Source organism: Cloeon dipterum, chromosome X (genome assembly GCF_949628265.1).
Source record: "Cloeon dipterum chromosome X, ieCloDipt1.1, whole genome shotgun sequence".
NCBI classification, from domain to species: domain Eukaryota; kingdom Metazoa; phylum Arthropoda; class Insecta; order Ephemeroptera; family Baetidae; genus Cloeon; species Cloeon dipterum.
The window spans coordinates 16,976,233-16,992,083 of record NC_088790.1 but is presented as its reverse complement, the minus strand read 5'-3'; the positions used below and the strand labels follow the sequence as shown (position 1 = coordinate 16,992,083).

Sequence of the window (15,851 nt, the reverse complement as noted above, 5' to 3'; positions counted from 1 at the left end):
ATGATGATATTTTGTATGTCAAAAAATGGAATAATTTGGAATAAAATTAGTAAAGATTTTCTGCTGTTATCCATGCATGTGTCAAGATTGAAAGGCCAAGACATGTACAAATAATACAATTTAAAGTAATGAAACTTGGAAAGTTGAGGTAAATCCAACCCTGCGTTAGAATTATCAAAATTATTTAGGTCCCTCGTATTATAAATAAATTGGGATAATTTCGTAAATATAATATTTTAAAACCATTGTCCCCCTTTATCACCAATAAAATCGATATTGGAAATACAAAAAAAAACAATAAAAGGGAAAGAATGGAAATATTATAATGTTTTTCTCAACTTAAATAGCAGTACAATTTTTAATCGCAGTAGATACCTAATATCTTGCTTCCGTAATCGCGATTACAATTCCTTCACACAATTCCCGCTTCCCGTACAAGAAATCAGAGATTTAGATTAATTTGGAGGTCCTCAATTCTCTGGTGCGTTCACGCATGCCATCTGTCGGCAATTGTCCCAAATTGAGCGCTGCTGCAAAAGTGTGAAAGCAGGAGAATCTTCTAAACAAGAACACCTGAGTGAGACGTCGCTCCGCTCATCTGCAACTGTGCAGGTCGTTGTTGGACCGTACAGGCGCCCGCTTCCGCACCTAATGCTCCAACTAGGCCGACAGGTATGAAAGTCATGCAGGCTTAAAATATTTAGCGCTGCTTTAAATTACATTGTGGACACTATTTTCGCTGTCTCTGCATTTTCTGATAACACAACTTTTAAGCGGACTGTCACGTTATCGACCTCGCAACAGGATTTACGCTTTTGTTTACTTTTGGCACTTTCGCAACCGTTTTCGCACCGCTCACTAAGAATGTCTGGTTTCCGTGTGAACTTATGACAATATTGTTCGTATGATAAGTATCTATTTGTTTTTTAAGTTTTGGAGAAAGTACATACGTAAAATCTATACATAGTCATTTTATTTTTTAAATATTCTTTATTTTTGGGTTGTATGATAGTTGGCTAAAAAATCTCCCCTTGAACAATTTGAAAATTTGTTTTTGAAATTAAGTTACATGACTTAGCTGTTTCCAACATTTTATTTCGTTTTTAATTTTTCGCGAAAAAGCAGTAGTGCGTGTAAAAGAAACAATTTGCCGGATTGTTTTGTGTTTGGCCAGTGAATCATGACATTACTCTTTCCAGGGTTTATCTTGGTGATTGTCCGTGTGCTAAGGAGCAAAACTGACCAGGGAAGTGTGACCAAGGTGAAAGGAAGCGAGATGGCGGTGGACCTCAACAAGAATAAGGACAGTTTGGTGGCCGCCTGGAGAGAGGTTGTTGATGACAAAAATCCCATTGATTGGTAAATCTTAATGAAACTTAAAACAGCAGAAGAAAAATATTAAAAATTACATTTTCAGGGCTCTTTATGGTTATGAAGGACAGACGAATGTGCTCAAAGTTGTTAGCAAAGGAGGTAAAATACGTTATTTAAAACACCATTCTTGCTGCAAAATGCACATCATACTTATTATCTTATTATCATATTATATTTATCTTGAAAGCTAAATATTCAACATTGCCTCATGAATATGTTTGGGCTTGTGAAATTGATTTTTTTCTAGAATAATCTAAGAGTAGGTCGATGATAGATATAATTATTTAGTTGAACATACTATTTGAAAGATAATTTAGAAGAGGAACTTAAAGTCAGATGATTTTTGTCTTATTTATAATTTAACTTTTAGATGGCGGTATTGAGGAAATGATTGAAGATTTGAGTTCTGGTAAAATCATGTATGGCTTCGTCAAGGTGCTCGACCCAAAAACTAGTCTTCCAAAATGCGTGCTGATCATCTGGGCAAGTGTTCGCTGCTCCCCTTAAAAAACTATTTGTTAATGACTGCATATTGTAGCAAGGTGAAGGTGCACCGATGGTGAGGAAAGGGGTGTGCGCCAAGCACGTGCACGACGTGTCCAAAGTTCTCCATGGTGCACATATAACAGTAAATGCGAGGAATGAGGATGAAGTGGACCCCCAGATCATCATCGACAAAGTGGCCAAGTCGACAGGCTCAGACTACAGCTTCAAGGAGAGGGCTGAGCCAGAGAGGGCTGCACCAGTGGTTAGTATAGCAGAATCGAAGGAAAAACTAATTAAAATTAGAAATCTCTTTCATTTTCATAGACTTTAATTGCGTCAATTGAGATGGACTCAACAAAGATAAACAAAATTTAATCTGTCGAGCGAGAAAACCATTTGTTATTTTCTCATTATCAATGTCAATCCATTAATAAAATTGGGCACTAAAATTTTGCTCAAAATAATATTTTCTACTAGTCAAGCAGCTGCACAAATTAATCTTAAGTAAAGCGGTTCAAACCAATTTTGCACTTCCTAGAGAATGTTTTGGAGCAAAATACAGCCTGATTTTAATTCATACAATATTTTTATCAGGGTACAAGATATGAGAAGCAAAATCCTGCTAAAGAGATTAATGCGAGTGAGCGCGACCGATTTTGGGAGAAAGAAGAGTTGGAGGAGAAGAAGCGGCAGGCCGAGGAGAAAAGAAAAAGGGAAGAAGAGACCAAGCGCATTGATCAGGAGAGAATTCGATTGGAGGTAAAATTGCAAACCAGAAGATCAAATTAGAATAATAATAATATAATATCCTTTAGGAGAAAAGCATGGAGATAATGCAGCAAAAGGAAGCGGAATGGACGCAAAAGCATCCTGAGCCACTAAAGGAAGAGAAAATTGTTCCCAAGTCCTTTGTTAAACCACTCAAGGTAGGCATTTTTGCTTGAAATGTGTAAATTCTAGGATTCTTACTTTAAAACTAGCGTATGTGCAAATTCACGTAAATTTCAGATCTGGCATTTAAGATATTTCCACTCTCAATTTGAGGAACTTTCTAAAAGTTTCTTAGTTTTAAATCAAATGAAAAAGTGTCGCTATATGTATTGTCTTTCAGCAGGTGAGAAAAAGGGATCATTAATTTGTGCCCCTGGTTTAATGTAAAATTGTTAAGGCTTCAGACTTGCTTTTCATATATTATAAATCAATGCTTTTCCATGAAACAAATCTTTTGTATCTGTCTTGATCTCTGTTGGCAGGAGTGTCTCAAATTCTTAAAATTTGTCCATTCTATATACCATATTCATAAACATGTACCTTAAAATATAAATAAATAATTTAATTCTTGTCTTGATTTCTCAGGAGTTGAATTTTAACAACGGCCACACTAACGTTCCTGCTGCGACTGAGGTGGAAGAGGAGGAACTGTCCCCGCTGGCCCAGGCACAGCGCACATTGGCCAGCGTGGCCAGTCTGGACGACGCCCCTGCGCCCATGCAGCTGTCCCCCGACAACGAAACGCCTGGTAGACTATACTGAGGCTTTTCTCTTTCTCTTCTTATTGATGACAAAAAAATGTTTATTTGTGTTGCAGCAGAGCCTAGCGTAGTTGAAGAGCGACTTGAGTCTCAGGCAGAGGAGCCGCCCAGCAAGGAGGACTTTGGAATCCGGGCCAGAGCTCTCTATGATTATCAAGCAGGTGAATACATTGATTTTTCACTAATTCATGCGGACCTTGAGCTCTTTCCCAGAATGGAAATATTAATGGGCCTGCCGGTTTTATTACTTTCGCCGCGTTGTTTTGTGTTTTCTTGCGTGAGATAGTAAGTTAATCCCTTTGTAAATTATTCTCAGCTGACGCAACCGAGATATCATTTGACCCTGAAGACATCATCACACACATTGACATGATTGACGAGGGCTGGTGGCAAGGACTTGGTCCAGACGGCAGCTACGGCCTCTTCCCAGCTAACTACGTTGAACTAGTTATTGACGATTAAGAGCAGTATTAACTTAAAACCTTTTAACTAAAGTTCCAATCTCCCCGCTGTTCGCTAAAGCCACATCGGATTTTAATCCTTTCCAAGAGCAGCATCAAATTGTTTTTCTTGACTGATTTTTACTAAGTTTGGGGCTCTCGCAAATATTTTGCAATTTATGTAGTTTCTTCGTTCTAAGAGATTTTTATACTTTTTTTTAACAAAAGTGATCCTAACGAATAATGGCAGCTCATGTTACGTTTAGCAAAATTTTCCTCCTAGCTTTGGATAATATAACCCTGTTGATTAAATAAAATGACTAATGGTTGTAAAATCAGCACTTTCATTTAATGGTCATGTCATGCGGGACGAATTTTGGACGGAAAACGGTGCTCAAAAAGCTCTAGGAACGTGAGGTGTGTTTTTTCTACGCCTTATTGGCGACGATGGCGTTGGCCCGCGTCTTGGCCGGCATCAGCCTTGACGATCGCAGGGAGCTCACCGCCGCCTTCTTTTCAGCCAATTCGGTTCGGAAGTTGCGGATTTCAATTTCGACCTGCGTCCTCATCTGAAAAATTAGTAAATTGAATTATTGAACTAATGATTACGTTAAACAGCCTGGAATTGACGATTAAACAGGATCCTCAGAAAAAGAGAATAGCTTCAATTGAATTTTGCATATTTTTCTGGAAAAAATATGAATTTCTAAAGCAGAAAATTAATATTAAGTATTGTACGCTAATGCCATGTCTATTTTCACAGAATATTGGATTTTTTTAAATGCAGCAGAATTTTTTTATACTGTCGGAGTTAGTGCAAAAATTATTGTTGGGCATATTCCAAAAAACTCCTAAATTCTTTGGTTTTTCAGTCTGGTTTTTTGCTCTGTGCTTTACCAAATTTGTGACTGGTGCATAAAAATTGTAACAGGCTGTGAGTGAACTCAAATGTTGGTTGGTACCTCTCCATTTGAAGCACCAAATTTATCCTCGCATTTTACAATCAACCTATGACCCAAAATTTAATTGAAGCAAATTAATCGCATTTTTTCTCTGTTTACTGCTGCTAATCTAGAGCGTTCTAAAAACATATTTTAATTATTGATGTGAGAGGCTAAGAATTAAGTCATTGTCGACGTTACAGATGAATATAGATTGTCAGCAAGTACTACACACGGTTTTGTGCAATATTTTTCTAACCTCAACTTGTGTATTGAGAGGCTCTTTATTGCATGAATTCCTTCAGCTGCCGTGCTTAGTTTACAAGCCTGGACTATTTTTGGATTCAGATTGTTCATATGTCAATCCAATTAACTGATTCAATTGAATGTTAGCTAGCGTGATCGTTTGGTGCTCAAAATAGGATGGAGTAGCATTTCAATCATTGCCTTATCAGCCACTCTTCTGAAAATAGCAATCGGCAATAATACACTTCCTTTCCTCGTGTTTCTCTTTTGACGTACTTGTTCAAATCTCACCTTAATTTCAGACTCAAGTCGCAATTTAACGGCTCCAATGTTGCGGTTAAGGTCCTTGACCTCCCTCTGCAGCCGGCAGGCGGCCATCTTCAGGTCGGCTCGGCGCGAAGGACCCTCCCTGTGGCCAGTGACTCTAACTTGCTGCTCTTTGCCATTGTCCAGGGCGCTCATCAGCTGTCTGTCCAGTTCCAAGCGCAGCTGGTGGCACGCGTGCTCCAGGGGTACTTGTGCCTTGCGCGCCGCTACCAGCTGTGTCCTCAAGGCCGCCTGCTTCTGTATCAGGAAAACACACTGTGGTTAGGCAGGCAAAACAAGCTTTTCTTCAAACCTTTTCCTTCTTGCCCCTCAATTTGTGCTGCAGGTCAGTCGCTCTGCCCACAAGCAGGTGACGTCGTGCTTCCTCTTCACGGTTCAAGATTGAAATTTCCCTAAGCTCCCTCATCAGGGCCAACTCTATGATGGAGATCAGATATTTTATTCTCATGCTGGGTTAGGTATAAAATACGATAATTAAGAGTAAGGGATATAATTTAACAGTCAAATTTTTCTCTCAAATTGGGAGTTGGCAGGATTTCTGAGCAATTAAATTTTGTTGACTCTTAATTATCGCTTTTTACGTGAATTATCTAAATGAGTTCCAACTTGCCATCCTCATTTTCTTCGTCCTCGCGATTTTTATACTGCCCATTATTATTATTGTTGCTCTTGTTGCTGCCTTGGAAGAGTCTGAATTGCTGTGGCTCCTCAGCCTCTTCAAGCTCGCCGTCAGGTTCATCTTGAATAACTGATGGCGTTGCTGACTTGGAAAGCACGTCATCCTCGTCCTCCAAAATGACGAATGTCACGGAGTAGTCACCGTTCTGCTGGATCCGTGGTGCAAATTTGGACGGTTGGTCCTCTTCTTGAGGCTTGTCCATCAGGTTTGCACTGAGGATCGGCCCTGGCGAAGGATCATCGTCCTGCTCCTGAAATAGGCGGTGCTCGGACAGGCTGGGAATCGCCTCAACTATCGCTGGAGCGGACTCGCCAAACACACTAAAAAATTGTAGCTTTTTAATTTTTTATTAACTGGAACATCATAATGCATACTAAATCTACTGCCAGAAATATGCACTGTACATTGTTGCTTTGTAATTGTTCAATTATTTGTTGAAGTGCTTGCACTTAAGGCTGATTAAACGTAATTCTTGCAATGAACACAAAAAACATTTTTTTTTTCTGTAAATTTGACAAATTTGTTTTAATAAATTTCTGTCAAATCTGAAAGCTATATTTTCTGTGTTGTTCTAATTAATTTTGAATTTAATTTCAATTATAAAAGAGTGAATTTGTGGAAAAATTTGCAATCTTTTCCACTGAATAACTCTGAAATCAACGAGGATGAAGTCTTGTTATTCATTTGCCTCTAATGGATCTTTCACTAATTTTGAGAAACTCTTTTCCGAGCTTTACCTGCCATCTTTGTTGCTCTTTGTATCATCGAAATCTTCCTGCTCTTTTTCCGCGTCAAAGCTGTCATCCTTGTCCAAATTTCCCTGATTATTCGGCAGGGTGATGGCTTTGATGGCCGGTGAAGAATCTGGAGAAGGGCTATCATCCTCGGACATAACTCCTGAGTCCTCTGTCTGTCCCTCGATGGCGCCCGCGTATACTGCAGATGCGGGAAGGACTGTTTGTAGACCTTGCTCAGGGGTGAAGGTCAGCGCGGGGAATGTCATGGTATTCATGTCAGTGTGGGGAGACGAATTTAGAGCTAACAAGTCGTCTTTGAGACCTTGAAAAGCAAAGGAGAATTCAAATAGGAGTTTTTTTTATTATTAATTGGCTTACCTTTGATGGCGTGAGCTTTATCGTCAGAAAAAAACGAGGCGGTTGTTTCCAGTCGTGACTCGCTTTTGATCTTTATCAAATAAATCTCCGGCTCTGAGGCGAATGGCGGAGCAAAGTTTCGCGCTCTAAGTTGCTCTTCCTGGTGCAACTTCACCTGGACAAATATTTTAATTTTTCAGTTGTCAAATAGCAAAATTAAAACTCAAGCTGGGATGAGAAATTTTTCCAAGATGGTTTACGGTCAGGAAATTTAAATATTATTTAAATAAATGGAGAATGAAGGACACCGCTGACAAAATTGATCGAGCACTGTTGCGGTCTTTCTCATACTCCATTAATTTTTGTGACTCTATATTTCAATTTCCTGTTCGTACAATCTTGGAAAAATATATATGAGATTTTTTCATATATAGCTCTTTAAATTCCCTAGCGGATAAAATTTGAATTTAACCCTAAATATTTTAAATGTTATTAATTATTAATTAATGTGATTTAATTTCCAGACCTAACGCCTGCATAAAAGTTATTTATGCAACCTGTACGGCAGCTATGACTTGCGGGCTTGCCTATCATTAATTAGTGCTACTAAATGGGCTAGGGGTTTTCTACTTATGTCACAAATTTAACTCCATATTTCTCTTCACTTAATTTAAAATAACCTATAGTGTCCACTTCAGCAAAAGTGATAATTTTTAATAACTATAAAAAGAGGGATATCCATTCCTTGAAACTATAACTTGCAGATAGTGTTAAATTTCATGATGTGTTAAATGGAATGAAAATATCTCAAGATTTTAGAAAATTATAATTCAATCTGATTAAATCTTGCATCTCTAATCTTTAACAAAATGTTTTATTCTCTGTAAAACTTTTTAACTTTAAAGAGCAGGTGTTACTATCCCAGTTTATAATTAAAGTACCTGTGTGAAATTCCTGCCGACGGATTTGAGAAAAGCAAAGTCGTCTGACACAATCTGCGGGCCGAGCTGCATGGCGATTTCCTGTCTGAGTCGTCGGACGCTCGCCTCCGGACTGACCCTGCTGACCCAAACTCACACAGTCAAGTCGTCTGCTTCGACCAATGGGGGAATATTATCGACGGAAAAAAGAAAAACCAGCCATAGAAAAGGGGCTGCGCGCTACTCTCGCCCATTGTCCACCACCACTGCTGCCGACGCGTCCCACTTTCCACAGCACTCGAATCAAATATTTATTATTCTCTTGTCTGCAAGACGATGATCGAAAGATAGTGAAAACGGGGCCGCCCATCGATTCACGTTCGCATTTTGGGGTCACTGGGGTGCTGCTCGGAAGCCGAAATGCACGCACGCAAACAGGAAATAAATGTGAACCAAGAATCGATTTTAGCGCGCCGACTTAAAATCTAGTTTAGAAAATAATCTCGCTGCACGCGAACGAGTCGTTTTCAATTGACGATAATATAAGTACTTAAAAACAGCTGGAAACACACCTTTTCTTACGAATTATTGCTTTTTTGTATTTGGGTGACGCTGTGGATTTAGAAATAATATTATTCAGCATTCAAGGTTAAAGATGTTAGAACATATATTATACGTTGGTCATGTGTGTGACGTGTTTAACACAAAAATACCAGACATACAGTGCCAAGGACACGGCTGCTCATTTAGAATCACAGATTGAAATGCGATAATGGCATAAAAATGTTTAAATGTCTGAAAATAAGTTAGGTAATTTATATAATTTAATTTCTCTGCAAGAAATGCGATGTTTCGAATTCAACGGAGTCGGGGGTTTGTGATTTTTATATTAAATGACGCAAATCCAACAATGACGTATAAACTGACGTATTAAATATCTGAAATAAGAAATTCTATTACCTATTCAACTGTGACGACAGTGGTTTTATTATTATTTTTACCGAGCACTTTTTTATTTTTCTGGAAGCATATCTTTTGAATTAAAACGAATTCACGTGATAACTGATCGTAACTTCCGTCCCTCTCTAGCGCTATTGTTAGGAATTGGCGAAATAGTTCGCCGCTAATCGAAGAAAGAGCTCGGCACACGCTAGCACACACGAAATTATCGACCGATTCAGCGCAAATAAACCCCCAAAGACGGTGGCAAAGCATTAAGCATATTATGAAAATGTGCGCCTACCTGATGAAACCCAGTGAGCTTGACTCTTCAGTAACGACGCTACTTGCGAGCTTGCGCTCCTCCTGCCACTTCTCCGAGGGCACGACGTATACATGCAAACTGACATAATTCTGGAAACAAAATGTTCAACTAAAATTTTCATGACGTAAAACCCTATGAAGAGCGCAGGAAGTTTTAACTGATTATTGGTTTGAACTCCTTATTTGTCTCTAGAATTTGTTGTTTAGGAGTTTTAATGAGAACATTTTTTGAACACATAAAGTATAAAATAATAAGAAGAGATCTCTCCCTCTATCTCTCCTGCATTTCGAGATTTTTCGAGGGTCACATTAATAATGAAAGTGCTTGTATCGCTTTGGAATTAGCATGAACATGAAGATATTTAAATAAACAATATCTTGATCACCTTGTTTGAGTCGGCAGACCAGCACCTGGCACTGCCGCGGTCCGTGGCCAAGGCCTCCACAAGCGACGCACTCATCTTGCCAACTGTTGTCGCACCGTGAAGCTTGAGAAAGGCCACGCTATGCCATGTGCGTGCTTTCTTTATTCAAACTTTCTTGCAGCTCACACGCTGGCGAAAATGCGCATGCGAATAGTGATTTACACCCTCAAAAGGCACCCCATCTTTAATTGCATGTGATCAAGCTAGTTTTAGGGGCACACAGAAATAGAACGGTCTATCTGTATTATTATCTGAATCCTTATCTTACATGGATTCTCATTGTCCAAAACTCACCTATAGATGATGGTTTAAAGATTTCATTAAAACTGTCTATTGAGAAAAGGCTAGTAATTTTATTTCGTTTAAAGTTTAGAACGACGTGTAAAATCTTTTAATTCGGCTATAAAACTTATAGCATTTTTAGAACCTTGTGGTGAACGACCTTCTCTGTAACACCACGAAAAATGTTATGCCTGCTCTTTAATTATGCTTCCAACAACAAAGTCACTCTCCTTAAACTGTGATCCACTGAACTATTATTATTTAACTCGGCTAAATAATAATGCCAACAATCAGTCATAATTATTACCAACTCGGCTGCTCATGCGCGGCAGCGAGTTGGAATACTTTTATATTTATTTATTAAACTTTATTTCACTGATATCAAACCCATACAAAAGAAGTGAAAAAGGCACATGCACAAAGCGAACATGTCGCTGAAACGTCGGCAATCAAAAGATAGTCGCGCTGGACAAGACTTAAGAAATATTAATTGCCTCACTGCCTGTGAGCAGTCAGAAATCCTCAGAATAAAATCTGCGTCTTGGTCCCCTGGCAATTAAGAGCGCGCGACTAAATATATTCTCAGCAACCTCTAAACTCAAATCGGGTTTCAGCATTCGTGCTAGCGCAGTGCGCGCCCTTCCCGGTTCTCGGACAGAGATAAAAAGAGCAAATAAATCCTGCTAATTTTTTAATTGATCATGATATTAAAATCCTCTTCTTCTTTTATTTTCTGGCTCGTTTCACTCTAAATGAAAAAGAGTGACCCTGCCCGGAGGACCAAAATCGTGTATTTATATTGTCTCGATTTTTCAAGAACACCTTTGTATTAAATAATGAATTTCCCCCGTACGCAGGTTTCGCGGCTCTCGTGACATCACAACCCACAAGCACAAAAACTATAACTCTCGTCAGCTGATCACCAACCAAAACATAAACGCGCGGTTCAGTGTTTACATGAGGTTCACACATTATACACGGAAAGAATATTTATTTCAGCCTGAAAAGTGCTCTAAATAATTAAAAATTTTCCATCGCGGAGACACGTACGCCCCCTGTAAAATCGGTAAAATCTTCATAGTTTATATAATGCCAAAACTGTCTCACCTAGCAGTTAAAATTAATGTTTTTTTCTCTTTAGACTTCAGAAATTTGTATCCAATAAAAGTGACAAAACATCATCATCGTTAGAAATGAGAGCTTTAATACAGCGAGTTGGAGGAGCTAAAGTTTCAGGTAATTTTTTCAGTTAGTGATTTGGTTGTTTAAAATAATACCATTTTGCAGTGAATGGAGAAGTAGTATCTTCAATTGGCAAGGGGTTGTGTGTTTTAATAGGGATAAATAGAGACGATGGACCAAAAGATTTGGAATACATGTAAGCCAGCTAATATATTTATTTGGTTAAGCCTTCATAATTTCTTTCTGCTTATCAGAGTACGGAAAATATTAAATGTCCGGCTCTTCGATGACGAATCTGGCGTCCGATGGAAATGTAGCGCGAAGGAAAAACAATTGGAAATTCTTTGCGTTAGCCAGTTCACACTTTATCATGAGCTAAAAGGAAACAAGCCCGATTTTCACAACTCCATGGGCCCTGACGCAGCGAAAACCTTCTACTCGACATTTTTAGACGAACTCAAGAAGCAGTACAATCCAGCCCTGATTAAAGGTTGCTTTTGGCTAATAATCCAAAATGATATATTAATTCTGAGATGCAGATGGAAAGTTTGGCGAGTACATGAAGGTTGAGATCGATAATGACGGGCCTGTCACGATCATGCTCGAGTCCCTGAATAGCAAAGGTAAAGGTGGTAACGATAAAAACGACACTACGTGAGTGAATAAAAGTGCGAATTTATTTAACGCTCCTGAACTTTTAATTTCCCTAGTCATCTACAGCTAGAAGTTCAAATATTAAATGTTATGCACCGTTCTCACAACAAAAAGAGCAAAGTCGATTGCAGAAGATGGGCAAAATGATTGTTGCCGACGTCAAAATTACTTTTCAATTGATTGCTCTACTTGAAACCAATTTGCCAAAAGCGAAATTCTCACTGATAATATAAATGTAAATAAACGTACAGCTGAAAGTAACAGCAATGGTTGCAGAACACATTCATACACATATCCTCAAGGCGTGTGAAATTATAGCGAGTAAGAGATCTGCCCATTAAACTCATTGTCGGGCAACCTTTTATGAACTCACTGGCACATATGACTAAATTAAACAATGAGTCGCAGTCGATCCAGAATTGGCGTCTGTGCAAAAACGCTTTTTAATTAGTACAAGGCTAGTCGCGCGCGGTTAAAACAAAAAATGAATTATCTGCAGACCTAGAGGTTGGAAACGGTGGAAATAGTGACGTTGATGCCGAGGTTGCCGTTGTCCGAGAAGAGCTGTGCGATGCTGGGGTCGAAAACAAGGCAGTCAGAGTTGTGAATGGCAGTGGACACACCTTCGTGGATCGAGCGAGGGGTGGCTTCGTAGGTCAAGCGCCGTCGCATGCCGTTCAGCTCCAATCTGAATGAGCAGTCAAAAATAAGCCAGTTGCTTGCAACTCAACTAAGTTGCCAGGCTTTGCTGATTAGAGCCCGCAATTTTGATCAAAATTTTTGTTTTGGATTTAGTTAATCAAGCTGCAATAAAAAATTTATCTAATTTTGTTTACAAAGCTGTTAATTTAGACGATCGTCTATTTTCCGCTGAGCTTCCAATCATCGTGGGATGATTAAATGAGCTAAAATCATGGAATTTTACGCCATTTGAATCACGCTTAGAAATGTCTTTAACTGCAAAATCCGTCTAAGATCAAGTGTTCACAAAGTCCCAAAAATGTAAAAGTGGGTAGAAAAGTGCATTCTTTGTGACAATTTAATGTTTTGGTAGATTTTTAAGCCTAATGTTACTTTAGATCAGTTTTCCGGTTTAAAGTATTATTATTTTTCGACGTGCGAAATTCAGTTTGGTTGTTATTTAAGACAAATATTTTGTCGATTTTTATTTCGTTGGAACTAAAGTCCAGCAAAATTTTGCTACTCTTGAAAATTTAAATAAAAATTCACACATCTTTTTTACATTGAAAAAACCTATGCCTTGTCTGCTTCAATGGTATTGTATTTTAATAAAGGCAAACAAAATTTAAATTACTTGATTCTTATAACTTAACTTAAAATAGCTTTAAAATCATTCTATAATTTAAAATATATGCTTTTGCCAGGGATAATTCAAGTATCAGTTTTACTACTTTTCATCTTTAATTCAGATTGTTGAAAAATGGATGGAAATAATTATTCGGACATGAACGGAATCTCAATCAAATTATAATGATTGACTTGATTCATCTTGAGTTAGCCAAGGAATAATACAAGGCAATGATGATTTAAACCCCATCATAGCTTTCTGATTTTTCATTGAGTAAGGTTCCAGATATTATTTACAGCTTACCTGTAGGCAAAATTTTCAGCCTGCTTCCTAGATCCAATGATTTGTACAACAGCAAAAAACTGCGGGTGCCCTTCGTACTTCTCTTGCTTTTCAAGAATGAGCATGAAGTGATGGCCAAAACATGACTGCATCATAACCCAATCAACTGCCCCTGGTAGGTTGATGTCTGTGGCTAAAAACACTATGTCCTCACCTAAAAATTGATTAAGTTAGTATTTGATTTCCACAAATGAAGATGGCATTTGTTTTTTCAACCTTGTAATGTGGTTATAGATTTGTGGGCTGACATTAGGTGCGCCATGACGTTCTCTAGAGGACCGCCCCACTTGCACACAGCGCCAGGGCAAGGGCAAACGTAGGGCCGGAAGTCACAGCTGTCTTCGTGCTCAACTTTATCTGTGTGGGACAGTGTGAGCTCACATCCCATTGAGGCATACTTGCAGGGGAACATTACAGTCATGGCAACACGCTCCATCGCCAGGTTTCTAATGTTTCCTGCAAAAAAAGAGAAAAGATAAATCTTTGTTCCCGCAAAACATATTCTTTTTTAATTTCAACGAAATGATATTCTTTCAATTCAAAACAAAGAATTCATTTTTTTCTTATCATGGAAGAAAGTTTTTGGTTGTATAAAAACTCTCGGCATGGACAAATTCATTTGATAAGAAATTTTTTAAACATTTTTCCCTAGTAAAATAATGAATATTGTATCATCAACACAACAATGGAAGACTACTCCAGGTTGAATTGAAAGTCATGCCTATAAAGAGCAACATTTTTTCCTCTAATATTGATAACTACCCTTACATGTAAAAGAACTTCCTAGTTTAAAACATCAAAATGGAAAATTACATCTTAAACACATCTTTCAAAATTCCAAGTTAGAAAAGCCCAAATATTGGTAGTTATGCTTACTATTTCCAATATCAAGAAAATTTTGAACAGCTTCTTAGTGAGTAATTTAAAAAATGTGAATCCCTTAGAGAATAAATTGAAGCAAAAAAACCTAAATTTCCTAAGGCCGGTCATTTATAATTCACTTGATAATGTAGAAGCGAGCAGGTATTTGTGGCGCAAATTGCGTTCTCTCGGGCTGATGAAAAGGAAGGCTAGCAGTGTGGGTTTCCCCTCTCAGTAAATGAATTGGTTGACAGGCTCACAGCAAGGAGGTCTTGCATCGCATAAACTACGATTGTCGGCTGCCTTCAGTCATTGAAAGCAAAAGAAAAAATTTTCTTCAACTATGTCCATCGGTTGGAAGTGAAAATGGCACTGCGTGGCATCAAATCATCAGCCGAGGATAAGACGCTCTTTGTAACAAAATGCTCAGTCTACCTATTGATGTAATTTTGCCATCTTCAGCCCACATAATAAGCAGTTAAAGGTCATTGGCCCCACTCAGGTTGGAACTTGTCTGAAATTTAACCCCAGAGCTGTGCAATGACAACAACAATTCTCACCTAATGGCCCCCTGCAAGTGGGGCAGCAGGAGAGTTTGGGCCTGCACGAGGCGCACACGAGGTGTCCACTCTGGCACTGCTGGATCGGCGGCAGCACATGGTCAAAGCATACGGGACACTCGAAAAGGCTGACCAGGTCGGCGTTGGAAGATGATCCGGACGCAGCGACCGTGTTGGCCGACGACTGTGCCATGCCGACCACCTCCGTGCTGCGCTTGCTCCGCTTCGCCTCTCTGTCCTCACCGGCCGATCTGCTGCTCGACTTGCTGCTCCCTGTCCGGGCAACACCACGCATTGTTAGGCAAATTTGCAAACCAGATAGCAAATTCTAGGGTGCTAGCTTCTTTTGACCTCTCGCTTATGGGCTAAAAACTTGCGCAAGAGCAACTCACATGAAAACGACTTTGTCGGATTCTTCATTTAGCCAAAGCGAAGGTTCCTCGAAATCAGCAGAATCTCCCATTAGTAGTGGCATTAAAAGTTCTGAAAGATGAACCGAAAGCGATTTCTCTCATTAATGTGTGCTGAGTGACGAAGTGTTGAGTTTTTGCTCGCTTTGAGCAGTGTTGAAATTAAACTCACTTCCATATAAATCAGCACCAAACTGGTCAATGCAAGGTTATTTACTTAGAGACGAAAAAGACGCCGACTTTTCAAATCGCAATGATTTGAAATTGGCGAATTTTCGTAGAATTTAGCTGCTCGTTCCTCAGTCAGAGTGCAAACAAACAGATGAGAGCAAGTCCGTCGTCAATGCCCCACCCCTTCCATCCAATCACGTGACCCACCAGCGCCAAGAAGCTGATATATTTTGCGGATTGAATACCTTCTAAACGAATAATTGATGCATGATAATAAGAGTTTTTGCGAATGATGAAGGGCACTATTCAGTTAGACGTGATCAGCTATGAAAAACTGACATTTCCTCCAAATA

At 39.0% G+C, this 15,851-nt stretch overlaps 4 protein-coding genes across 7 annotated transcripts; 2 read left to right on the top strand and 2 right to left on the bottom strand.

The window, feature by feature from the left end:
- Nucleotides 1-514: 514 nt before the first annotated feature.
- Abp1 (Actin binding protein 1) lies at nucleotides 515-4,167 on the top strand. 3 transcript variants are annotated; one of them, XM_065494050.1, is made up of 11 exons: nucleotides 527-672; nucleotides 775-898; nucleotides 1,200-1,359; nucleotides 1,418-1,473; nucleotides 1,745-1,857; nucleotides 1,913-2,122; nucleotides 2,455-2,619; nucleotides 2,676-2,786; nucleotides 3,217-3,379; nucleotides 3,449-3,553; nucleotides 3,709-4,167. In XM_065494050.1, the coding sequence occupies exons 3-11, from the start codon at nucleotides 1,277-1,279 to the stop codon at nucleotides 3,852-3,854; spliced, it is 1,152 nt and encodes a 383-aa protein (XP_065350122.1). In that variant the 5' UTR covers nucleotides 527-672; nucleotides 775-898; nucleotides 1,200-1,276; the 3' UTR covers nucleotides 3,855-4,167. The 3 variants fall into 3 exon arrangements, with proteins under 3 accessions (XP_065350123.1, XP_065350121.1, XP_065350122.1); XM_065494051.1 differs by lacking the exon at nucleotides 775-898 and having other exon boundaries at nucleotides 515-672; nucleotides 3,452-3,553; XM_065494049.1 differs by lacking the exon at nucleotides 775-898 and having other exon boundaries at nucleotides 515-672.
- LOC135946033 (uncharacterized) lies at nucleotides 4,159-9,819 on the bottom strand. The gene is made up of 9 exons (XM_065494048.1): nucleotides 9,689-9,819; nucleotides 9,283-9,392; nucleotides 8,061-8,178; nucleotides 7,141-7,294; nucleotides 6,763-7,084; nucleotides 5,957-6,345; nucleotides 5,639-5,763; nucleotides 5,311-5,583; nucleotides 4,159-4,401 (listed from the first exon to the last, which is right to left on the bottom strand). The coding sequence occupies exons 1-9, from the start codon at nucleotides 9,761-9,763 to the stop codon at nucleotides 4,261-4,263; spliced, it is 1,707 nt and encodes a 568-aa protein (XP_065350120.1). The 5' UTR covers nucleotides 9,764-9,819; the 3' UTR covers nucleotides 4,159-4,260.
- Nucleotides 9,820-10,924: 1,105 nt separating this feature from the next.
- Nucleotides 10,925-11,873, top strand: Dtd (D-aminoacyl-tRNA deacylase). Of its 2 annotated transcripts, XM_065494104.1 has the most exons (5): nucleotides 10,925-11,075; nucleotides 11,151-11,245; nucleotides 11,297-11,387; nucleotides 11,446-11,681; nucleotides 11,731-11,873. In XM_065494104.1, exons 2-5 carry the CDS (start codon nucleotides 11,203-11,205, stop codon nucleotides 11,847-11,849), a joined length of 489 nt encoding a protein of 162 aa, XP_065350176.1. In that variant the 5' UTR covers nucleotides 10,925-11,075; nucleotides 11,151-11,202; the 3' UTR covers nucleotides 11,850-11,873. The 2 variants fall into 2 exon arrangements, with proteins under 2 accessions (XP_065350176.1, XP_065350177.1); XM_065494105.1 differs by having other exon boundaries at nucleotides 10,958-11,245.
- Nucleotides 11,847-15,669, bottom strand: LOC135946062 (E3 ubiquitin-protein ligase Siah1-like). The gene is made up of 6 exons (XM_065494103.1): nucleotides 15,500-15,669; nucleotides 15,310-15,400; nucleotides 14,918-15,190; nucleotides 13,713-13,952; nucleotides 13,458-13,650; nucleotides 11,847-12,533 (listed from the first exon to the last, which is right to left on the bottom strand). The coding sequence occupies exons 2-6, from the start codon at nucleotides 15,335-15,337 to the stop codon at nucleotides 12,347-12,349; spliced, it is 921 nt and encodes a 306-aa protein (XP_065350175.1). The 5' UTR covers nucleotides 15,338-15,400; nucleotides 15,500-15,669; the 3' UTR covers nucleotides 11,847-12,346.
- Between the last annotated feature and the right edge of the window lie 182 nt (nucleotides 15,670-15,851).